The sequence below is a fragment of the Carcharodon carcharias genome, chromosome 11, assembly GCF_017639515.1.
Source record: "Carcharodon carcharias isolate sCarCar2 chromosome 11, sCarCar2.pri, whole genome shotgun sequence".
Classification (NCBI taxonomy): Eukaryota; Metazoa; Chordata; class Chondrichthyes; order Lamniformes; family Lamnidae; genus Carcharodon; species Carcharodon carcharias.
The window spans coordinates 66,974,383-67,000,362 of record NC_054477.1 but is presented as its reverse complement, the minus strand read 5'-3'; the positions used below and the strand labels follow the sequence as shown (position 1 = coordinate 67,000,362).

At 42.0% G+C, this 25,980-nt stretch overlaps 1 protein-coding gene across 1 annotated transcript in view; it reads left to right on the top strand.

The window, feature by feature from the left end:
• LOC121284081 (cytoplasmic dynein 2 heavy chain 1) overlaps positions 1–25,980 on the top strand; it is a 770,821-nt gene that overhangs the window by 504,558 nt on the left and 240,283 nt on the right. Inside the window, exons 76-77 of the mRNA XM_041199129.1 lie at positions 2,970–3,042; positions 25,613–25,773. Of these exons, the coding sequence (XP_041055063.1) occupies positions 2,970–3,042; positions 25,613–25,773 (234 nt within the window). The remainder of the gene's footprint in view (positions 1–2,969; positions 3,043–25,612; positions 25,774–25,980) is intronic.

Below are 25,980 nucleotides of genomic sequence, written 5' to 3'. Positions count from 1 at the left end.
AGATACATTTTTGTCTTCAAATGTACTCCGGCTTGTAGGAAACTCTTCAATATCTCTTCCAGACTAGCCAGGTGTTGTTCTTCAGTTAGTCCTGTTACTACGATATCATTAACATAAACCACCACATAGGGTAGACCTTGAAGTAAATTTTCCATAGTCTGTTAAAAAATGGCACAAGACCATGAGACTCTAAAGGGTAACTTGGTATATTGGTATAATCCCCTATGTGTGTTGATAGTCACAAAATCCTGAGAGGCCTTTCCTAGCTTGACTTGCTGGTAAGTGTGGCTCATGTCAAGTTTCGTATATGCGGATCCCCCTGTCAGCCTGGAGTACAATCATCAATTTTCGGTATAGGGTGCTGTTGAGCGCCACTTTGTTAACGGTCAACTTGTAGTCCCTACATATTTGCACACTCTGGTCAGGCTTTAGTACTGGAATTATGGGTGCTGGTCATTTGGAAAATTGTACAGGTTGTAAGACTCCCAACCTTTCCAGCCTGTCTAATTCAATATCAGCTTTTCCTCGTAATCCTTAGGGGACTGGCCTCACCTTAAGGAATCTGAGCTTGCCCCAGGGTCCACGTGGATTTTGCTTGCAGCCCCTGAATCTTCCTGAGCTCTTCCCTGAACACTTAGGCATATTTCTGTAATAATTCTTACAGACCTTTCACTCTGAGTTGAAAAATCTCGGTCCACTCCAACTTTATTTCCTTAAGCCAGTTCCGACCAAGTAGACTTGGACCCTCCCCAGTAACCACTATCAGGGGTAAATTAACAGACTGATTTCCATACTGTATTGGAACCTTGCATATACCTCTTACTAGTATGTATTCACCAGTATACCTCTTTAATTCAGCATCTGAATTTTCCAGATTTAGTGAATGGCCTTCTCCATTTAGATATTTGAATATATGTTCCCCTACAACTGTCATGGATGCCCTTTTATCTACCTCCATTCAGATGGGTTTTGCATTGAATTTCATTGATACATAGATTGGCTGTTTTACCCAGTTTTAAGTTGTGTAGTGATTAAATATCTGACTTTGTTTCTTCTGGTTCCTCTATTATATGGATTTCACGATTTCTACCTTTGTGATATTGTAAAGACAGATTGAGACAAAACTTTAAACAAAATGTGCCCATTGCGATGGCGGTAGGAACACTCGATTCTTTTAAATTGTTGTTTGTTTGCAGGCTGTCTGGTTCCATTTCTGCCATTATTAATGTGTTTTCTCTGTTAAACCATTGCTTTTTGCGGGTCTGTTACTGGTGGCTATTCAACACTTCTCCGCAGCGCCCTGCACTTTCGCAACATTTCTAACCGGCGCTTCCCTCCTGATGTGAAGGATGGCACCATTTTGTGCTCCCTTGAATGCTTCTGAATCCCTGACTGCGCTTCCCACTGTGAACACCAACTCCAGTGCCTTGTTGAAGTCTAAATTTGTTTCTGACAACTTTTCTTGAATGGTGCCTTCATTAATCCCACATATTAATTGGTCTCTTAACATGTGATTGATCGACGCCCCGAACTCAGTGCTCTGTCAGTTTTTTTAAGGATGCTACATAGCAAACGACTGTCTCTCCAGGGGCTTAACACCTCAAATTAACTTTAAAACACTGCATTGTTAACCGAGGTTTTCGGCTGAAAGTGCCTTTTCACAAGGTTTACCAACCCATCAAAGCTCTTGGAATCTGGGGCTTTGGGTGCCGTTAGACTATGAATTAGGCCGCATGTTTTACTGCCACATATCAATAAGAGGACCACCTGCCTCTTCTCCTTCCCGGATATGTCATTGGCTAAAAAGAAGAGCCAATGTGACCAGTCATCAGTGGTCTGATCAAACTGTTCAATATGGCCAAACTCTGGCATACTGGAGGGAAATAACTTTGACGACTATGGTGAAGCTGTACTTACAGTTGGCCTCTGCAAGGCACGGCTGATTCACTTCAGTGGAATTTTCTCAGCTTTCCTAGATGTCATCAGCTGGTCATCTTTTGCCTAGTCGCCAGTTATGTTCCTTCTGTCGGGCGACTTTGCTCGCAAACATGGTTGCACGCCAATCTACCTACCAGTGGGTGAGTTGGCAAACAATATACTGCAGACACAGAGACCAATATAAGATGAAGCACATGCTGTTTATTTACACAAGTAACAGAGCACTAACACAATGTGTGCTTCTCCAACCAGACCCTATTCTAAACTACTGATTAACATTGTAGCCTGGGCTACGCAGCCATTGGGTAATACAGTCACGGGGTCAACCTGCTCATATTCTCTCAAAGATATATTGCACCTCAGATTACCACAATCCGGATTCTGGAATTTTTTGTAGGGTTCCTTAACATTTGGAGATAGAGTGAATTGACTTGTGGGTTGTTTGATTTAGAATGTTGTTCATTGTTTTATAATGTTATGATTTGTCTCTGCTGCTGTGGTGGAATCTGTCACAACTGTCAAATTGTGAGCAGACTTTTAAGAGCAGGTTGTTGAATGTGGATCAACCTGAACATCAGTAAGATGTAAGCTCTTAATAAAAATATTTATTTTTTCAGCTTTATAGTTGCAGAGCATCCACTAGGCAGGGAAAAGACTCGAGGAAGAGTTGCTTAATTGTAATATTGTTAACACACTGTGGCAGGGGCATGCACGCTACTGAATACTCTCTTCACTTGTTCTAACTGTGTTTATAGCCGAATTTCACCATTTGATTTCCTTTACAGACAATCAAAGAAAAAAAAAGTTCTGGGGTAGTTTGGGTCAGACTGAAGACTAAATTATACTCAAGGGAGGTTTTTTTTTCACCAGACAGGGAATTTAGCTGGTGGAAAGCAATGTCACAGCTTTGGACATAGCTGACAATGCTGTTTCCTGTTCTTACAAGTTGTTATGAGATTTGTTAACACAGATAACTTTCTCTCAAAACTTTGGTACACATCGTCAACTATTTATCTTTCCCCCCTTCAAAGGTTCTGATTGTTCAGGCAATAAGACCAGACAGACTTCAAAGTGCAATGGCTCTTTTTGCATCCAAAGCCCTTGGTAAGTGCAATGTTTACTTGAAAGCTTTTGGCAGTAGTGTCATTTATTCTCAGATTAAATTGGTTCTGGTTTGAGCCCAAGCTTTTACGTACTCTTTTGATATGAGTATCTCATCTGTGCGGAATTTTCTTGTTATCTCTATGTGCAGAGACTTACATTTTGAGAACCCTGTGAGTTCTTTTCCAATTGCTTCTCAGTTTGAGGTCAGCATAGTACTCTGGGTTTTTTCTGTTGCCAAGATGTATGTTGTTTATGTTTCAAGTAATATTTTCCTGCCTCATATGCTCAGAATATTTCCTAGGGCAATTCAGATCAATGTCTATTGACCCTTTTGAGGCTTTGCTAGACAACAAAAATAAATACTAGAATGTTTCCAGATAATATAAATAAAATGGAAATCAAAAAACATTTTTAAAATTGACCATGGCATTAATATGATCACATCTGGAATATCATTCCAAGTTTGATTGCCTACTTCAAAAAGGCCATGTTGTTGGAGTGGATTCAAATATCAAGATTAACGGATACCTTTTGAGGATTGATCTATAAAGTATAATTGTGTAAACTTGAATTTTTCTCTTTTGAGAACAGAAAACTAAGTTCGTTTCTAAGATTATAAAGGTATTAAGCTGGAAACAGATACTTTAGGGCTGATTTTAACTGGGTGGGCAAGTTCTGTCTGGGGACTCCTCTCAAGCTTCTTGAACCATTCACTTCCCCTGACTGTTTTAAGCACCCACATCAGGCAAGTAAGTTACTAATTAAAAGTTACACTCTGATGACATCATTCTACTGCACATTAATCCTCAATCACAGATGCCCCACTCAGTCTCAAAACCACCACCACAACCTAGTGGCATTGGTATCTTGAGAGCTCCAGAAGTGCAAGAGAGGATCTCTTTCTGCCTGCTCTGCCATCCTAATCTGGCCTACATGTGATTCCAGACCCACCAAAATGTGGTTGACTGTTAACCGTCCCCTTAGCTGTTCAGTTCACGGGCAATTAGGGATGGGCAACAAATGCAGGCTTTGCCAGCAAAGCCCACATTCCATGAAAGAATAAAGAAAATGCAATCAAAGTCAAGGAACAACTAGGATCCTCCTAAAGCACACAATAGGTCTATTTGAACAGTTGCTTGGTACTACCAAAATTGAATTTTGCTGAAAAGAGAGACATTCTACTGCAGCTTTCCATCTTGCACCTATCAAACAATCACAACAGTTTATAGAATAGGGGAAAAATCTACTGATTGGTTGGCAAGGCAACTTTGATTGGCAGGGGCATTGCCATGGAGAAAGCAACAGGAAACTTTAGGCTCCCCAAGCTCTTGGGTAATTCAAAAAAGGCTCAAGGCTTGAACGTATTACTTTAGTTTGCAGAGAATGGCTTCTTGTGTATAAATGTGTTGCTTCTAGCAAGCATAAATGAGCTACATTATGAGATTGATTGATTACCTTAAGTCGCTGTTGGTTGACCTGTTAGTGCAGCCTGGATTATTCAGAAATCACGGAATCACATCTAACAGTTGATGTTTTGTTTTGGGTATTGCAAGTGTGGGCTGGTTGAGTACAGTCTATACTCTCCCTATTATGAACAATCAAAGGAACATGCTGTTTGATTCAATCAGCCAATCGTTGGATGTATGGCCTATGTACCTGACATCACACAGGCACTGAAATTCATGCACGACATTGCCACTGCACTTTCAAACCTAAAAAGTGCCCAGTCTCTCTCAAATTGCCCTGACAAGGCCAAAGTATCTCAAAAATTTGAACAACAGATGAAGCAAGCCATTTTATTCTGCTACTATGCTGTAGTTACGCAAGTGGTGTTCTCCACTAACAGGATGTTGCCGTCAGTCCATAAAGATGTTCTGCCTACCGCACAGTTGAGCAAAGTCATGTATGAATTTTATTGTCGGCGTGGTGTCAGGTAAATAGGCCACACGCATTAAAAAACTTCATCGGGAGGCAGAGGCAAAGTTGAGGCATCGGGGATAGCATACAAACCTCCAAGCAACTCATCTATCCAATCTCCTCGAACACCACCTGATCTGCATGTGGTGTAGTCTGTAGATTACATATTGGACTTATAAATCATCTCAGAACCCATCGAACCTGAGTAGAAGCAAGTCACTCTCTATCCTGAGGGAGTACCTAAGAAGGTGGAACCTGATTCCATAAATAATTTGAAAAAGGAGTTGATTAGCTGCTTGAGAATTAGGAACTTACAGGGTTATGGATGAAAAGCAAGGTTGTGGGCCTAAGCATAACCATTCTTAATAAGTGCCAACAGGAGTTCAATGGGCCAAATGACTACTTTCTGCGCTGTAAGTTACAATTATTCTATGGGGAGGACTTTCCCCTCGTTGGGTAGGTGCGGCGGGCGGGCCTGAGAGCGGCCATGCAATGGTCTGCCGCCTGCAATTGGGCCCTGACCACAATTTCCAGCCAGCGTGAATCATGTGCTGAAACGCTCAGCACTGCCTGGGTGGGGGGAGCCAGCGGAAGTCAGCACATGCGCGCGGGTGCACTCACAGAGAGCTCCCTAAAGACACAGAGCTGCCTTAGGGAGCTGAAGATTAAGGTTTAAAAAAAAAGTCCCCTCATGTGACTCTGTTTACTTTATTTTTAATTAATATCGGAAACCTCATCCTGCCCATGGATGAGGTTTCTTCAAAAATCCAAAGGCCGCTTGACCTATTCACCCACCCGCCAACTGTAAGCTGGAAGCGCTGCCAACTCTGGTGTGCGCCTGCCGACTGAAACATTGTGCAAGTGTGCATTGCTGTCAGGACGCCTGCCTAACGTCATCGTGCGCCCGCAGGCCGAGCTGAAATTTCAGCCCCGTGATTCTAACTTGTTGCTGTTAGTGTGCTCTTGCTGTATATGAAATGCCTACCTAACAGCAATCATTTTGTAAAAAGCTCTAAATATTTTGTGACTGATAAGCAATATAAATGTAAGTCTTTATTTACTTTTTTATGTTTTATTAAGTCAGTATGTATGCTTCTCTGATATTATTAGCCTCAGGATCTGCACCTACAGTTTAAGAATGAGAAAAAAAATCTCCTGGTGATGAAGAATTGCTGCATTACTTTGCAAAGTATCCAGGAGACAGCGGTGTTGAGTAATTTAAATGTGTTAGATATATGAGGATCCACTAAGTCTGCAGTGGCTGAAGCTTCTATAGGCCTAGGATTCTGAGAGGGGTGATGCTTCACCCTGCTAAGCATCTGATGATTTTTGCCACAGAGGGACACCGTTGTGTAAAGCAGACTGAACCATTCATATGCTTGCAATAGAACCAGAGAAACTGAGAGTGGGTTTTCCAATTCTACAGACTGGTATGGTTCCCACAGGGGCAAGGATCAATTAACACAATGCATGTGGCACTCAAAGCCCAACATGACTATTTTCTTATTTTCATGACAAGTAAGACTTCCATTTGATTAATATGTAGCTAGTTTTTAATTCCAGTCACCATATCCAATTGCAAGCCTGATACCCAGAAAGCTGTCATCACACTTTCATCTTGTGACTATCCATGATACCAATTATGAAAACTCAGATGCCATTTCTTGGGATGCTTGATTGATGAGTTCTATCATCAGTCAGTTTATTCTGCAATAAAGCCTCTGTAGATAGGGGACAGCAGTATATGGCACATCAAGAACAAGCTAGAGCCAGGCTGAAGTATTTTATTAACTGCCTAGATCCCTTAAATAAAGCCCAGTGAAAGTCTCCAGAACTTTTGTAGCTTGCAGTGTGCCACGTAATGTAGTAAGGAAAGGATTTTTCCTTCTGGAAGCTGAAGGCGATGAAGATGGAAGTGAAATGGACCACCTTCACATCCCCACAGCATGAGGAAGATGCACAGGGATGGGAAAATGTGGATCACAACCTCCAGCAGCTACAGAAAAGAGGAAACAACTGTTAGTCCAGTTCTTTCTCTGGATAAGGGCTGATATTTCAGGCTTGCCTGTTTTCCTTCCCCCTTCATCCTTATCAAATTCTTCACTTTCAGATTTCTTATGCTTTCTTTCATAAGAGAAGTTTTTGACAGTGAAGATTGTGAAAAATACAGAAGCAATTTAGTGAAAATGGTTGCATAAGTTCATACTGTAATGAAAATGCCATTCTATAGAGATTGCTAGCAGTGGCTTATTGCTGTATATAGTACAATGGAACCTGCTTGCAGTTGATTCACATGCAGTTAAACTCACAGTGGAAAAAAATTCCACTGTCAGGTACTTTTCAATGTGAAATTCAACATTCAATGTGCATAAATTTTGTTTAGTAAAACTAATGGAAAGCATCTCCTTGTAAGTTAGACTAAGCTGTAGATTTTATGAACTGACTCAGGCAGCACAGACTTTGTGTGTTAGAAATGCATTTGCAAAATTCAGGCATGTAAGTCAATTTTCCAAGCACTTTCTTCCGATAGGGATAGAAAATGCTGTGTAGAGTGCATTGAACTTTTCCGTACCTGAAGCTTGATATGCATCATGCGCAATGCAAAACTCTGCACCTGGAAAGACATGCTTTAGTCTTCAAAGTGTTAATTCCAGTTCAGCACCATGAAAATGTTACTGATTTATATTTTTATGATCGATGTATTTCATTTTAGATCAGCTCGCTATCTGAAGAATCAAAGTTTATAGCTCCTCCTTTAGTTAGTTTAGAGTTTCTTTGAATTATTAAGAATTTAATTTGAGCTAGTTATTTAATATAGCTAAAACCATCTACGCAGAAATTACCAGGTTAAGAAAATGTTAAGATGTGTTTCCAGCAACCTAGCTGAGAAGCTCAAGCAAGTAACACATTGATATCCTTATAATACATTAGTTACACTTCATTTAGAATACTGCATCCAGTTCCAGTCACACAGGCTGTGATTTTTCTCCCCAGGCAAATAAAAATGAATTTGCTGCTGACTCTGTTAGAAATTCCACAACTCAATATTTCCCTTTTTCTTTCAAAGGACGCACATAAAAAAATTAACATACACACATATCTGGGATATTTTAACACACATTTTAACTGCATTTCATACACCTATATGGAGAACACAGATTGCAGCTGCTGTTGAACGCTAAAGCAAAACGCTGCAGATGCTGGAAATCTGAAATAAATGCATAAAATGCTGGAAATACTCAGCAGATCTGGCAGCAGCAGTAGACAGAGAAGTAGGACTGATTTTCGGCCCTCACCGGTTTCACCCCATCTCTAGGCCACTTTTGCAGAGGTAGGATCCTGGCTTGCAGGGCATGAGTGGGGAGCTGACCAGGCTCATTTAAAGCTTAATTATGGCATGTTAAAGGGGGGCCAATTTAAGTGCATGGACTCAGCTGGTTTCCAGGCAGGCCAAGAAGCCCTCCTTGCATGCCTGGTGCTGCAGCAGCGACAGGTTGCACTGTAGAAGGGCGCCCCCCCACTCCCCAACATTGGCTGCTGAATCTGTTTTTTAATTAAAGGTTGTAGAGAGGGTGCCTCCATTTTCATTGCATCCTGCTGCTCTTCTCAAACTGGAAGGTCTCTGGCTATCCCAGCTTCCAGGGCTTGCTCGCTGTCCTTAATTGGATGGAGAACCTGGCCTCATGATAATTATGGGATGTCTCATAAAAATCTCAATGAGTGACTGTATCCTGCCCCGGAGGGCAAATCCAGCCAATGAAATTTATGTTTCAGGTTGATGACCTTTTCTGTCAGAACTAGCAAAAATTAAAGAAATAACAGACCTTGCTTAGGAAGAATAAAAGAGAAGTATATTACCTAAATGGTGAGAGATTGCAGAGCTCTGAGTTGCAGAGGGATCTAAGTGTCTTAGTGCATGAATCGCAAAGGGCTAGTATGCAAGTACAGAAAGTTATTCGGAACGCTAATAGAATACTATCATTTATTGTGTGGGGAGTTGAATACAAAAGTAGGGAGGTTATGCTTCAGTTATACAGAGCACTCGTGAGACCACATCTGGAGTACTGTGTACAGTATTGGTCACTTTATTTAAGGAAGGATGTAACTGCGTTGGAAACTGTTCAGAGAAGGTTTACCAGACTAATACCTGGAATGGATGGGTTGTCTTATGAGGAAAGGTTCGACAGGCTAGACTTGTATCTGCTGGAGTTTAGAAGAGTAAGAGGCAACTTGAAACATATCAGATCCTGAGGGTTCTTGACAGGGTAGATGTGGAGAAGATGCTTCCTCTAGTGGGAGAATCTAGAACTAGGGGCCACTCTCTTTAAAAATAAAGGGTCACCCATTTAAAACGGCGATGAGGGGAAATTTTTTCTGAGAGTTGTGAGTCTTTGGAACTCTATTCCTGAAAAGGCGGTGGAAGCAGAGTCTTTGAATAATTTTCAGGCAGAGGTGGATAGATTTTTGGTAAGCAAGGGTGTGATAGGTTATCAGTGGTAGGTGGGATGCAGATTTGAGGCTACTATCAGATCAGCAATGTTCTTATTAAATTGTGGAACAGGCTTGATGGCCTACTCCTGCTCCTTGTTACTATGTTCATATAAAATCTGACCTTTTTCCAATTCTGACAAAAAGGCCATTGACCTGAAACTTTAACTTTGTTTCTCTCCCCACTGATGCTGCCTGATCTAAGTGTTTCTAGCATTTCTGTTTTTATGAAGAAGAGTCAAAGGGACTCGAAACGTTAACTGTTTTTCTCTCCACAGCTGCTTGCTGTCAGATGTGCTGAGTTTTTCCAGCATTTTTTGTTTTTGTTTCTGATTTCCAGCATCCGTCGTATTTTTCCTTTAACTTCTGTTTTTATTCCTGTTAAACATACATCTTTGGACTAAGTCCTTTTCATTAAAAAAATTGAAATGGTTAAAACCTGTATTGCTGCAGACTGAACTCCGATCCTAGTCATGGCTTCAGCAGAGAATGACAAAAAAATGAACAAGACTTTCATCTATATTGCACCTTTCACTACTTCAGGACATCCCAAAGTGCTTTACAGTCAGTGAAGTACCTTAAATGTAGTGTTATGTCATTCAGACATTAAAATAAATCAAAACTCTGTGTATCAAAACTTTATTCCGTTTTGCTATTTTAAAATGGGATTCTGCTGAACCACATGATGGCTGCTACATGTCAGATGACTCTCAAGATTGGCCATCTGTTCTGTAAATTTCCAACAGAGATTATAAGATTACAAGAAGAAAAGAGTTCCACTCTCATCCTTGTGGAATCTCACACCCCATTGTAAGGTCATGGTATAATCACGAAACTAGACAACTAACTGACAAACTGACTACCCCCAGCCAGTACGTTAACAAAGACAGAGGCATCAAAATTCATTATACCTGAAGATTTGCTTAAAAACTACAATTTCACTCCTAAGGAAAACAATGGATTTTGGCCAGAAGCAGAGAAATTGCTTGTGAGGCTACAATTCTCTCATTAATGGGCCAGGTCACATGACCCCATGCTTCTAGCTTTTTGAACTGTTTTAATGTTGCATTTCCATCCTCATGGCTCTGTGTTCCCCTTTTCTATCCCCATTTACTGTGCATGTGTGCGTGCCTTCTTGAACCGCTGCAGTCCATGTGTTGTGGGTTCCAGGATTTTGACCCAGCGACAGTGAAAGAACAGCAATATATTTCCAAGTCAGGATGGCGAGTGGCGTGGAGGGAAACATCCAGCTGGTAGTGTTCCCATGTGTCTGCTGCTCTTGTCCTTCCAAATGGTAGTGGTTGTGGGTTTGGAAGGTGCTACCTAAGGAGCCTGGATGAGATCCTGCAGTGCACCTTGTAGATTGTACACATTGCTGCTAATGTGCGTCAGTGGTGTAGGGAGTGAATGTTTGTGGATGGTGTCAATCAAGCGTGCTGCTTTGAACTGGATAGTGTAAAGCTTCTTGAGTGTTGTTGGAGCTGCACTCATCCAGGCAAGTGAGGAGTATTTCATCACATTCCTGACTTGTGCTTTGCTGATGGTGGAGAGGCTTATGGGAGTCAGGAGGTGAGCTATTCACCACAGGATTTCGAGCTTCTTACCTGCTCTTGTAGCCGCAGTATTTATATGGCTAGCCTAGTTCAGTTTCTGGTCAATGGTAACCCCCAGGATGTTCATAATGGAGGATTCAGCAATTGAACGTCAAGGGTAGTTTCTTTCTTGTTGGAGATGGCCATTGCCTGTCACTTGAGTGGTGTGAATGTTTCTTGCCACTTGTCAGCTCAAGCCTGGATATTGTCCCGGTCTTGCTGCATTTGGACACGGACTGCATCAGTATCTGAGGAGTCACGGATGGTGATGAACATTGTGCAATCATCAGCGAACATCCCCACTTCTGACCTCTTGATAGAAGGAAGGTCATTAGTGAAGCAGCTGAAGATGGCTGGGCCTATGGCACTGCCCTGAGGAACTCTTGCAGTGATGGCATGAGACTGAGATGATTGACCTCCAACAACCACAGCCTTCTTCCTTTGTGCTATGTACGACTTCAACCAGTGGAGGTTTTTCCCTCTGATTCCCATTGACTCCAATTTTTCTAGGGCTCCTTGATGCCACACTCGGTCAAATGCTGCTTTGATGTGAAGCACAGTCGCTTTTGCCTCTCCTCTGGAATTCAGCTCTTTTGTCCATGTTTGAACCAAGGCTGTAATAAGGTCAGGAGCTAAGTGGCCCTGACAGAATCCCAATTGAACATCAGTGAGCAGACTATTGTTAAGCGAGTATCACTTGATAGCACTATTGATAACCCCTTCGGTCATTTTACTTAGTGTGAGAGTTTAAAGTGGTGAGGTGGTTGCATTGCCCTGGCAGCATAGATGAGATCATTCATCTTCTTTCTGCACTGGGTGGCCAACCTCTTCTGTGCAGCGCTGTCATTCACCACCACTGCCACTGCCTCCCAAGCTGGAGTGGTGAAATTGTTGGTCCTCCTGCGGCCAAAGTGGGGGAGTGGGGTAGAGCACATCTTGGCGGGCCTCCAAAAGGCATTCCAGGGAGGGATCACTGAACTGTTCCTGGGGCTGAATCTTCCGGTTGGCGTGCGGGAGTTGGGCCAGACATGCCGACATGTCAAATGACGCGCGATGACATCGGGCGTGCATCCCGACGTCATCGCGCGTCATTTCAATTGGCATGGGCGTGCCATAGACGGCTGCGCACCCAACGAACTGTCAACGGCCTATTAAGGCCATTAAAAAAATAATTAAACTTGTTAAGAACGCTGCACATTCAACTATAAGGTTGGCGGGCAGGCGAAGAGCCCAAGTGGCTTTCACGTTTTTCAGGATACCTCACCCACGGGTGAGATGAGGTTTCCCGAAGATTTTATAAAATAAGTAAATAAATGTTCCTGACTTCACAAGCATGTCCCAGCTCATGTGAGGACATGTTTAAATAAATTTTTACCCTATTTATTAAAAAAGTTTCCTAATCCATTCAATCTCCCTGAGGCAGCCCTGTGCCTCAGGGAGATTACTGTGGTCTTTTGCATGCATGCACAAAAGAGCGCAGGACCCTCCTCTTCTGCCCCCCCCCCCCCCCCCCCCCACAAAGCCCACGCAGGTAGCGCTAATTCTACTGGCCGCGCGTATTGCTGGACGGGCCTTAATTGGCCCATCCGTGTAATATGGCAGCACGCAGCCAATTGTGGGTGGTGATCAGCTCTGCATCCGCTCCCGCCCAGTCCGCCCGCCATAGGAAAATCCTCCCCATGGACTTTGGGGCCATGTCTCCATTGGAGCAGTCCTGGGCAGCAAGTATTGAGAATTGTGTGCGCGGCTGCGGTTTTGATATTCTACCCGATTGAGAAAACGCTGAGGTAACGGCGTGGCGGGAGATTGAGGCCACCCGCCAGCAACATGGCATCTTTCCTGTGTCTGCATAATTAATGAGGTGGGAAGTGGATGATATGCGCAAAAACCCACCCTTGTGGCTGGGCGAGGAAACATCATTTTTCTCGCCCGGCACTGCACTTAGTGCAATTCAGGGAAAATTTTGCCTTTACTCTCAAGTTTTCTGAATCTACTAAACTTAATTTAGTACTTTCATTAGAGAAAAGGAAACAAAGAGCAACCTCAAAAGCATAAACCCACAGCATATGTTGAGTTACTTTGCAATCTGAATAGCAAGGATCTTTCCAAGCATCATCTTTTCCACAATGTTACATGCTGCTTGAAAATGTGTTTTCAGTTATTCTTGACTATAGCCCATATTGCACATGTATACTCTGTGGAATGATAGATTTTTGGATATCTTCCAGAATGTTACCCAATGTTTTATACTGCTGTAATTCCTAGTTTGCACAGCCGGCAGTTTCAAATATGCGTGACTCATTAATTTTTCGTGTGTTGTTTTATTGTTTTCTTCCAGTTTCATAGCTTTGTATTTGCCAGGCTATATTTTTCAGCAAACGTCATAGTAATTTGACATCCCTGTATGATTAAAAGAAAGAATAAATCTGGGAGATGGGATAGTGCCCTAAAGCAAAAAATGAAGCTGAAATGATGTGCATGTTCATCAGAACTTCAAGAGTGTGTTATAACTTTGAATGCATCCTCAGACTCAGTCAACAAACAATTTTTCTTATCATTGCTGAGATTTGCCATTTGAGCTATCTGTCAAAGTTCATATCTTCCATTTCCATTGCTATGTAAATGACTCAAAAATGGGATGCTTAATATTGCAATACTAGATTTGACTTGCCTTATAGAGGGAATGGATTTGACTGAGAAATAAATTACTGGCCCAAAATTGCTGTGGTAGACACTTAGACTTGCCCTTGCCTGATTACTGCGAATGTTACTTTGTCCTACAAGTTGCTGGCAGTGTGAGAATGAAACAGCAAGGCGCTGTTTATAGGGTACCTTGGCTCTGAGTGAACAAGGCAAGCAACTGTGCACCTCTTAATCAGTCAGATTGAAGGATGTGAAATGAACAATGCAAGGTCTGAACAAGGAACTGTAAAGTTTTGAATTCATTATGAAATGAGGTGCAGAAAGAAAAATAAAGAGAGGGAAATAAAGATTCATGTATATACATCGTAGTATAAACCTTTCACTTTTCATCTTCCCTGTGTCTGATTATTCCTGGTGTACAGTTTATTTATACGCTCTGGATTTTTATGCCCTATCCAGTTTTGAACTACTCCTCTCCCATCTGTCTCATTGTGATTGCTGTTCTCATCCCAATATAGTTTAACTGATTCTCAACAGCTGCCTTAATATTGTTTGCAAGTCCTTATTCCCACTTGGCTGAGCTGTAGCCCATTCTCTTTGTACCAATCCTTTTTGTTCTGAAAATGCTTTCAGTTATCTATAAAGTTAGCATTGCTACTTTCCACCATGTTACCAGTCACTCATTCAGCATCCTCAATTTTCTTAATGAATTCCCCTCATTTCTGAAGTGCCAGGTGCATCCTATATCTCTCAGCTTAGAAGTATTTTTTGTGTATCGCCTGCTCTCTCATTGTAGGACTTTGCTATGTGCAGATTGAGTATTCTGTTTGGCTACAAAACAACAGTATAACTTATTAGTTTTAACCAAACTAAATAACTTGTTAGCTTTAAAGAACTTCGCGATGTCCTAAGAATTTAAAAGATCTTGTAGTTAGCGGCTGGTAAAATGTTTTTCTGTACAGTTGGATTATCTGAATACAAAAGTAGGATGCAATGTAGTTGTGCCAATATTTTAACTCCTATTACTTTCTTCATGGTGGCTGTGTTCCTCCAGTGTAAAACAAGTAAATTGTTTACGATATTTGTTCTTAATTTATAATGTAAGTTACTAACCGCAAGCTCAATGATTAGGGCAAAGCATGTGCCTTTTATTTCACACCAGGAATTATTGTTTGATTTACTTTGTCTGATCTCTTTTCTGAAGACCCCTTAAAAATATGATTAAATTATATTAAAGAACGACTGTGGCTGATAGCAAGGAAGAAAGATGTAAAATGCAGGAAGATATCAATGGACTGTTTAAGTGAGCAGAAAAGTGTCAAATGGAATTCAGCCTGGGCAAATATAAGCTAATGAATTTGAGGAAGGCAAACTTGGCAGGGCAATGCACAGTTAATGGTCGAGAACTGTAAAGGAACAGAGTGACCTTGGAGTGCATGCCCACATCTATGAAGGAAGGAGGAGGCAGACAAAGTGTTGAGAAGGCATACATGATGCTTTCCTTTATTAGTCGAGGCATAGAATATAAAAGCAGGGAGGTTATGCTAGAACTATATAAAATACTAGTTAAGCGTACAGTTCTGGCCATCACAACGCAAGAAGAGCGTGATTGCATTAGAGAAGGCGCAGAGGAGATTTAAAAGGATGTTGCTAGACTAGAGACTTTTAGCCATGAGTAAACGTTGGGTGGACTGGGCTATTTTTCTTCAGAAGAGTGGAGGCTGAGAGATGATTTAATTGAGGTTTCCAAAACTCTGAAGGGCCTAGAGAGAATGTATAGAAAGAAGCAGTATCCATTAGCAGAGAGGTCAATAATCAGGCAGCATGGATTTAATGTAATTGGCAGACGAAGTAGAAGGAATGTGAGGAGCAATTTTTTGACCCAGAGGGTAGTGGGTGCTTGAAACTCAGTGCTTGAAAGGTGGTAAAGGCAGAAACCCTCATTCGTTTAAAAAGTACATAACATACACCTGAAGTATCCTAACCTTCAAGACTACAGACCAAGAGCTGGAAAGAACATAAGAAATTGGAACGGGAGTAGACCATTCGGCCCCTCGAGCTTGTTCCGCCATTCAATAAGATCATGGCTGATCATCTTGTGTTTTGATTTCCACATTCCCATCCACCCCAATAACCTTTGATTCCCTTGCCTAACAAAAACCCATTTACTCCTGCCTTAAAAATATTCAGTGACCCTGCCTCCATTGTCTTCTGAGGCAGAGAGTTCCAAAGTCGCACAACCTATGAGAGAAAAAATATTTTTCCGCATCTCTGTCCTAAAAGGGCAACTCTTAATTTAAAACAGTTCTGGACTCACCCACAAGAGGAAACATCCTTTTGATGTCCACCTTGTCCAGGTCATTCAGGATCTTGTACACTTCAATCAAATCACTCCTCATTCTTCTAAACTCCAATGGAAACAAGCCCAGTCTGTCCAACCTTCCCTCATAAGAGAGCCCACTTATTCCAGGCAGCAATCTAGTAAACCTGCTCTGAACCATCTCCAATGGACTTGCATCCTTCCTTAAATAAGGAGATCAAAACTGCACACAGTATTCGAGGTGTGGTCTCACCAATGCCCTGTGTAACTCCATTTAAGAAATACCCTGCTTTTTTGTTCTTCCTGCCAAATGAACAACTTCACATTTTCCCACATTAAACTCCATTTGCCAGATGTTTGCCCACTCACTCAGCCCAGCCCTATCTATACTCCATCTGCAACCTCTTCATGTCCTCTTCGCAACATACTTTCCTACCCATTTATGTGTCATCTGCAAATTTAGCAACCATGTCTTTGCTCCCCTCATCTAAGTCATTGATGTAAATCGTAAGAAGTTGAGGCCCCAGCACAGACCCCAGTGGGACTCCACTCATCACATCCTGCCAATCCGAAAAAGACCCATTTAGCATACTCTCTGCTTTCTGCCAGCCAGCCAATCTTCTATCCATGCTTATATGCTATCCCTTACACCATGTGCTTTTATTTTCCATAATAAGCTTTGATGTAGCATCTTATCAAATGTTTTCTGGGAATCCAAGTACAGTACGTCTACAGGCTCCCTCTTATCCATGTTACTTCTTCAAAAAACTCCAATAAGTTGGTTAAACATGTTTTTCCTTTCATAAAACCATGCTGACTCTTCCCGATTGCCTTGAGCTCTTCTAAGTGCCCAGCTATAACCTCTTAATGATCGATTCTAAAAACTTCCCCACAACAGACGTCAAGCTAACTGGCCTATAGTTTCCAGTTTTTTGCCTCCCTCCCTTCTTGATTAAAGGAGTTACATTTGCTACTTTCCAGTCTGATGGAATTTTCCAGAATCTAGCGAATTTTGGGAAATTAACATTAGCACATCCACTTCCTCATCAGCCACCACTTTTTAAGATCCAAGGATATAGTCCATTGGGACCCGGAGACTTGCCAGCCTGCAGCTCCATCAGTTTGCTCAGTACTGTTTCCCTGGCGATTTCAATTTCACCAAGTTCCTCTCTCCCTTTCACCTTCTGATTTGCAGCTATTTTTGTATCCTCCCTCTATAGTGAACATTGAAGCAAAATATTTGTTCATTTCTTCCACCATTTCCTTATTATCTACTATTAACTCCCCACTAAGACTCTATAGAGGACCAACACTTGCTTTACTTAGTCTTTTCCTTTATAAATGCCTGTAGAAGCTCTTGTTATCCATTTTTACATTTCTAGCTAGCTTCTTCTCACACTCCAATTCCATTCTCCTGGTTAACCTTTTAGTCATTCTCTGCCATTCTTTATATTCTGACCAATCATCTGTCCTGCCACTCATCTTTATGCTTTACTTACTCTTTCCCTTTATAAATGCCTGTAGAAGCTCTTGTTATCCATTTTTACATTTCTAGCTAGCTTCTTCTCACACTCCAATTCCATTCTCCTGGTTAACCTTTTAGTCATTCTCTGCCATTCTTTATATTCTGACCAATCATCTGTCCTGCCACTCATCTTTATGCTTTACTTACTCTTTCCCTTTATAAATGCCTGTAGAAGCTCTTGTTATCCATTTTTACATTTCTAGCTAGCTTCCTCTCACACTCCAATTCCATTCTCCTGGTTAACCTTTTAGTCATTCTCTGCCATTCTTTATATTCTGACCAATCATCTGTCCTGCCACTCATCTTTATGCTTTACTTACTCTTTCCCTTTATAAATGCCTGTAGAAGCTCTTGTTATCCATTTTTACATTTCTAGCTAGCTTCCTCTCACACTCCAATTCCATTCTCCTGGTTAACCTTTTAATCATTCTCTGCCTTTCTTTATATTCTGACCAATCATCTGTCCTGCCACTCATCTTTATGCAGTTGTATGCTTTTTCCTTAAGTCTGATGCTTTCCTTGACTTCTTTAGTTAACCAGAGGTCTTCCCCTTAGAATTTTTCTTTATAATAGGAATGTACTTATTCTGAATACTCTGAAATATCCGCTTAAATGTCTGCCACTGCTTCTCTATTGATCTATCCTCTAACCTAGTTTCCCAGTTAATTTCAGCTAGCTCAGATTTCATCCCCACATAGTTGCCTTTATTTAAGTTTAAGATACTAGTCTTCCCACTCTTCTTCTTTGCAAACTGGATGTAAAATTCAATCATATTGTGGTCGCTGGTGCCTAGGAGTGCCTTTATTCTGAGGTTGTTAATTAATCTTGTCACATTATACAATACCAATCTAATACAACCTGCTCTCCAGTTGGTTCCAGAACATGCTGCTCTAAAAAACTAAGAAAGTAACATAGAAACAGAAAATGTTGCAAATACCCAGCAGGTCAGGCAGCATTTGTGGAACGAGAAACAGAGCTAACGTTTTAGGTTGATGACCTTTCACCAAAACAGGATTCACCCATGTGGCAAGCTTCATCAGGGCATTAGGTGTCACATTGTTCTATAAGGTCCCTAGCAGCAGCTGCATGTTTATTATCTTGTGGGATTTCACTTTCCTAATGTGCAACTGGTTTTCATCCACAAGAACTATCATCCTAGCAGCAGTCATGACTCTCTCATCCTGCATCAGTTCTCTGTGTTTTCTTTAATCCTGTCACATTGTTAAGTTACAAACTATATATTTGATGACAGGGGATACCCACTCTGGATGGGACCCTTGACCTGGGCACAGCTGCAGAGCTGGCCTACAATGAGACCTATGTCACCATGAGAAAAATTATCAAATAGTTGATGTGCTCAAACCATACTCCTGTTGCGTGAACCATTCTGAAGGAGCTTTGCAATACTTTCCTGAGCAGTTATCCAGATTTCTGCTTACCTGCTGCGTGCTCCAACACCATGTATCCTTATCACCACCATCTAATTGCTTTCCTTCAGTCCAGCCTTAAGTGTCACTTCATTACAACATCAATCATCAAATCCAGAACAAAAGCAAGTTTATCTAACAACCCAACTTAATCTCTAACTAATAGCAGAAATAATTATAAATCGCACTTCAAGTCCTTGGTGCCCATCTTGTGTGTTCTTTAGCCTATCCTACAACATGTTTCCCCAATGGCTACAGCTTGGGAGGTGGAAGGCAAATCATAATCAAGCAAGCTACATTTCATGCTGTATCACAAAGTGAACTTTATTGGCACCCCACCCATATGCTGCATAAATTCTCTTCACTCACCAACCTGTCAAGTACTCACCAAAAGAATTGTCGGTAGAAATCTTACAACAATCAAGTTATTGCAATAAAAAATTAGAACTTTCATGTTGGAGTGCCCAGGAAACATTGAAAAAAATGTTTCAAACTTTGAAAAAAACATTAAAACGAACACAATGCAATCATCAGGCGCTTCCCACAAGTACGGAATTGACTGTACTCATGAGGCCATTAGAACTGCTCGGGAACAGCCAGCTGCATTTGCAAATTGGAAGGGTTTCACTCCTTTAATGTTCAATCAGTCTGTGACCACCTGAAAAAAATTATGCAGGTATATGCTTGTTTCCCAAAAGGTCTCAGGACTCATACATTTTACACAACTCAACACTACCAGAGCTATTTGAGGCCCCTGCCCAAATGCAAAGTTGGGTCCTGGGTGACGAGGGCTATCCCCTCAGAACATGGCTCATGATGCCAATGGTCATCCTCACAGCCCCGCAGATGAGCATTTTAATGCTGCACAATGCTCAAAAAGGGCAGTCACAGAGCGTACCGTGGATAGCTCAAAATGCACTTACAATTCCTTGACTTTCCGCTGGAGCATTGCAATATGTGCCACAGAGGGTGTACAGAGTTACCATAATCTGCTCTGCATTGCACGACGTTGCATTGAAAAGGGGAGAGGAATTGTCATGTGAGGATATGGAGGAGCTACTCTCCTCCACAGATGGTCATGACAGAACGGAATATGAGGAAGAGGATAGAGATATTGCAGCACCTCTGTAAGATGCCAGAGCCATGGAGAAACATGCCAGGGCTGACAGAGACAACCTCCTCTTCAATCATTTTGCCCAGGAATGTACATTGTACATTGACTGCAAACCATTGCCTACTCTGAATGTGCATCCACCTCTACCAGCCTCCATCTGTCTTCTACTACCTAGAAGGCCAAGGGAAGCAGACCTTTATCACACATGACAAAAAGAGATGACTGCCCCCGAGGATACAGACCTCACACTGGCACGAGTTAATGAATCCTTTCTGACCAATCTATCTGCTCCTTGCCCACAGTGAGAGGACCATGAGTCCATGAGCAGCACATCATTTCTCGCATTCATAAGTGACCTCGACCAATCTCCTTGGCACATTGTTTATGGGAAGGCCAGCAGGTGCTGCATGTTCAGCCAAGTCACATTGCCCTGAGAATACAAATCGAGCCACACACATTGCCATTTAAAAAAGATTGTCCTCTAACACACCACCATATTGTTGTCTACGCAAGTCAGATGTCCCTTTGCCCCTTCAATTGGCAACATGCCAATCATGAAGCATGACAATGCAATATGCCCTCTGAATGAGGGTTTCACAAAAAATGCATGTGATGCACAGAATAATCATATGAACAAAATATTATATTTCTATGTATATATACACAATATATATGTGAATATATATGTGTATATATATATATATGTCTGTGTGTGTGTGTGTGTGTGTGTGTGTGTGTGTGTAAAACGTAAGTGCTTAAGTTTATAGTGTCTCAACACCGTTGTGCCCTCAAAATGTCTTAATTTTCCACATACGCCCACCATGCCTTGGTGCGACCTTGAAATCAGTAGCTGATGAGGAAGCAGGCTGCTGATGCTGATGCCCCATTGCATGTGATAGCCTTGGCGGATGTCCTCTGGTGGTCCGAGGCCTTGAGTGCCCCAGCTTACTGGGATTCTCCTGCATGGGGCCCTCCTTGGATTTGCTTGCTAGAGCTTTTGGGGTCACTAGCAGAGGAGATGAGGAGTGACCGCTCACCCTGAGAAGATGCCACCAGGGCAGCTGACTGGTGGTCCTCCTCTCTTTTAGTGTGTATGGCACCTCCCTGTATCCCTGAGGAGAAGGGGCACCTAGAGGAAGGCTCCAGGTGACTTGTTCCCTACTCACCTAGCCACTACTGTACTGAGCCCATGGCCAGACAGTGATGGAATACAGGTCTTTGCGCATATGGATTGTATGATAAATCTGGCTCTCCATGGCAGTTAGCAATTTCTCCATGAAGGAAGCCATATGTGCTTACATGCCAGAGCCATGGCAGAATTCAAGCCTCGCATGGACTCCTCCACTGTCCATGCAAGGTTCCTCATAATCTCTGGCACCTTCACCCGATTTTCCCGTGCCTGTCTCTGTATCTCCAGAAGGCTTATTAGGGTCCAGACCAGAGGCCCTTCATCAGCCTGGGGTTTAACATCAGCCTGAACCCTGAAAATCCTCCTACTGTCAGAGATCTTGGCTGACACAGCCTCTCTTAGTTGCTGGGGCGTGTCCGTGAAATGATCACCTGCTTGTGGCCCTGATTCTATACATAACCTCTGAGACTGAGTAACTGCACTGGTGGAGAATGAGGGAGTGACAAACGGCAGTGCATTCTTTGGGAGTTCTTGGCCTTCATCATCAGAGGTGAAGTTGTTGCTTTATTCTAGGAGCTTGGGCCTTCTCAGCCTATGGCAGTGGAGAACAGGAAATGCATTATGGAGAGACTCATTCTATCAGGAAACCACAGTTTTCCATGTGTCTCTAATGTGCCGATGTCTCAACACCAGTTTTGAGGCATTCTCATTTTGATGGCTGTCTAATCCAGCCTCGCCATCTGCACTGGACCGGCTGCCCTGCCCGCAATTTCCACACATGGCATTAAACTCAGGTCGGCCACTCCTCATCCAGCCTTGGCCCTCTCTCTGGCATTGAAGGTCTCCTTCAGCATCACAAAGTGGAGGCTTAGTGGCATGTCAAAAGTCACCTAAATCCCTTGTCCCCATGCCACATAACTGGCCACACATTCTAACTGGCAGTCAATTACCTTATCATGAACAACCTTCACACAGTCTTGTCTCTTTTGCCATGTGACACTGATGATAACCACATATTTTCCAGCCTGGCCTAATCTCCCAACTTGCCAAACCCCATTGTTTGATAACCTGATGAGAGGCCTTTTGATGCAGCACCTCATTGTCACTTGCTCTAGCTGATCGGAGGAGGTTGTTCATCCTCTTGTGGCACTGAACCCATGTTCACGTCTAAACCAACAGCTGCTTACCTGCTCTGCGATCTCTGTCCAAGCTATTTGGTCAAGCGGGACGGTTTTCTATTTCCTAGGAGTGTTACTTCCTGAAGACTGTCAAGGGGGATAGAGGCTGTGAGGCTGTGGTGCCCACTTGTGGTCTCGCTGTCAGGATCCATGCTCTTCTTATTAAATTCTGCCCCAGGTGGTTAAAAGGTAATAAAGGTATCAGTCAAACAAGGCTAGCACTCCCCTGAAAGTTGTGTCAACATTGCCTGCTGAGCCAAATGCATTAGCCATTCTTGAAGATTAGCCAATCATTCATGATGAGACTATCTGGCGACTGTATCAATAAAAAACAGACTCAACTGATGGCCAGACATATGTTTTTCCAGATGGCCTGGTAATAACCTGATCTATCTTTGAATAGTTTTTTTTTATGTCTATGTGTTTATTTACACAAGATTGTAAGTGATTTACACAAGGTATGAAGTGCATAATAGCGTTTTGTTATTGATACTATGAATACCTGTGATTGATTGACAGCTTTATGAGAAGGTAGGAGGTGAAATATTTTTCAAAGGGAATGTTGAATGGCTATTTTCTTTTGTCGGTTCCCGTCTCAAGCCTAGGATTTCACCATGGTGCACAGTTGTTCTGAAGCGCTATGAACTAGATCTGCTAACAGAATGGGCATGACTCCATCAATATTCTGAGAGGGAGGGCTTGATATGCCCACCTGCACAATGGAGCCAGCAAGGGTGGGAATGTTGCATATGGGCTTGCTAGCTGCTCCCTTATCCCCTACCAGCAAAAGTTACCAGAAATAGGAATGGGGGCAGGAATTCCAGAATCGTGTCCTGCCATTTTTAAAGATCCTCTGACTCAGCTCGACTGAAAATTTGGGCTTTCGTGTCCTCCCCACAGCTTGCTTTCCTACCTATCTTTGTATCACTAACAAATTTAGCTATGAAACACATGATCCTTTCATGCAAGTCATTAACAAAGATTGTAAATAGTTGAAGCTCCAGCACTGATCCCTGTTGAACCCTGCTAGTCAGTTTGCCAACCTGAAAATGACCCATTTATCCCTGCTGCTTTCTGTTAGTTAGCCATTTTATATCTATTCTAATATATTACCCCCAACTCCATGCGACCACACAAACAAGGAGCAGGAGTAGTCCATTCAGCTCCTTGAGATTGCTTCACCATTTAATAAGATCATAGCTGATCTGATAAAAACCTGAAATCTGCATCCCATCTACCCCCAATAACCTATTACCTTGCTTACCTAGAATCTATTCACCTCTGCCTTAAAAATATTCAAAGACTCTACTTCCACCTACTTGTCAGCAAGAGAGATCCAAAGACTCCTGAACATCTGAGTGAAAAAAATTTGGCTCATCTCTGTTTTAAATAGGCGACTGCTTATTTTTAAACAGTGACCCCTAGTTCTAATTCTCCTACAAGAGGAAACATCCTCTCCATATCCACCCTGTCAAGACCCCTCAGAATCTTGTATGTTTCAAGTCGCCTCTTACTCTTCTAAACTTCAGCAGATACAAGCCCAGTCTGTCCAACCTTTCCTCATAAGACAACCCACCCATTCCAGGTATGAGGCTGGTAAACCTTCTCTGAACTGCTTCCAACGTATATACATCCTTCCTTAAATAAGGTGACCAATAATGTACACAGTACTGGAGTATGTGGTCTCACCAATGCCCTGTACAACTGAAGCATAACTTCTCTACTTTTGTATTCAACTCCCCTCGCAATAAATGATAACATTCTATTAGCTTTCTTAATTACTTGCTGTCTTGCATACTAGCCTTTTGTAACTCATGCACTAGGACACCCAGATCCCTCTGCACCTCAGAGCTCTGCAATCTCTCACCTTTTAGATAATGTTTCTCTTTTTTTTTCTGCCAGAATAAACAATTTCACATTTTCCCACGAACTCCATCTGCCAGATCTTTGCCCACTCACTTAACCTATCTATTTATGTTTGTAGCCTCCTTATGTCCTCTTCACAACTTACTTTCCAACCTATCTTTGGGCCATCAGCAAATTTGGTAACCATCCCTCCAATCCCTTCATCCAAGTCATTTATATAAATTGTAAACAGTTTGATTGTATTATGATGTTTTAAATGTCCTACTACCACTAGCATACTTATCAATTGCTAGCAAGTACATGAGACTTGTGGCTGTGGTTAGGGTCCCTGCCTCTGATTCAGAATTTCTGGGTTTGTCCCTCCCCCAAGATTTGATGCCCAAGGAAGGTGTGTTCATAATGCAGCCAAACAGGTAGAGTATTAACCTGCAAATCATTCCAACAAGTGCCAATTGCATGCGGTAAGAGTGAGTGCAATTCCTGATCAGCCATGTGATTGAAAGAAAATTGGAGCTTCTGCCATCAAAATCAATAGTATTGGAATCCTATCTCTTTAAACTGGATTTTATATTTTAAAATATAGAAGGACATTGCAATATTTGGACATTGGAGGCTACCCAAAAGATTTTTTTAAAAGGGTTATAAGTTCACCTGGGAACTGTCAACAAGCAGGCCTCTTCCAAACAATCATCTGAGCGATATGTTACTTGAGAAGGAGTTGTTCATTTTGAACTGCAAAGACATTTAATAAATGAGAAGCTGGAAGACAAAAAGGCAATCACATTGCAGAGGCAAACCTTAAGTTTGAACGTGTGGTTTTGCTTTCAGTCTTGTTGGGGAAAGGCTGAGATCTGACTAGCCCACTCCCTCCCTCTCTGCTTTGTGAAACTGTGTGTGGTTCTCAGCCTGTAGCCAGATAATCTTCAACTGAGCATAGTTTGTCTGAATAATTTTGGACTCGCTTGCTGAGACAGGAGGAATTGGTCCAGCTATACTCTCCTCCATGCTGAAGCATCGTTGGTGAACTCCCAATCACCTACTGGGCCCAGCGGCATGAGGGAGCTTCAGACCGACAGCATTGAACTTCCATGAACTTCAATTATTTTTCCTTTAAAGAGTTTTTTTTCCATCCGCCTGACTGCAGAGACTGTGTGTCTTTTGTTTGTGTGTGTCTGTGTGTGTGTGCTGGGGAAGTTTAAAAGGGTTAATTAGTTACACTTCCAGATTCCTTATCTTTTCCTTTACTATTATACTATTATATTTACAGAAACTTTGAACACACTCCCTGTGTATGTTTATATTTGTTTTGGTTTCAGTAACTAGTTTATATACCATCATTTGAGATATTAAGCAGGATTTGCTTTCTTTTAGGAATGAAAGAGTTGTCCCCACCACCTTTGAATCTGAAGCGTCTTTTAACTGAGACACTGGCAACTGAGCCAGTTCTCATTATTATTTCACCTGGTGCTGATCCTTCCCAAGAACTTCAAGAGCTGGCCAGTGAAACTATTGGCAGAGAAAACTTTCATGAGGTACAGAAGCAAGAGTTCTAGTGATCTCAAACAGTTATTGACATATAACAGTAACTGGCCTAGAAAATACTTTTGGCTATATTAACATTTAAAGCCTTTGTATGATGTTCCTTTGCTTACTGTTTAACACAGGCATTAACCCATTTATTGTAAAACAGTTAATGCATCTGGTTACATACGAGTCAGAGTAGTATCAAGGAAGCACAT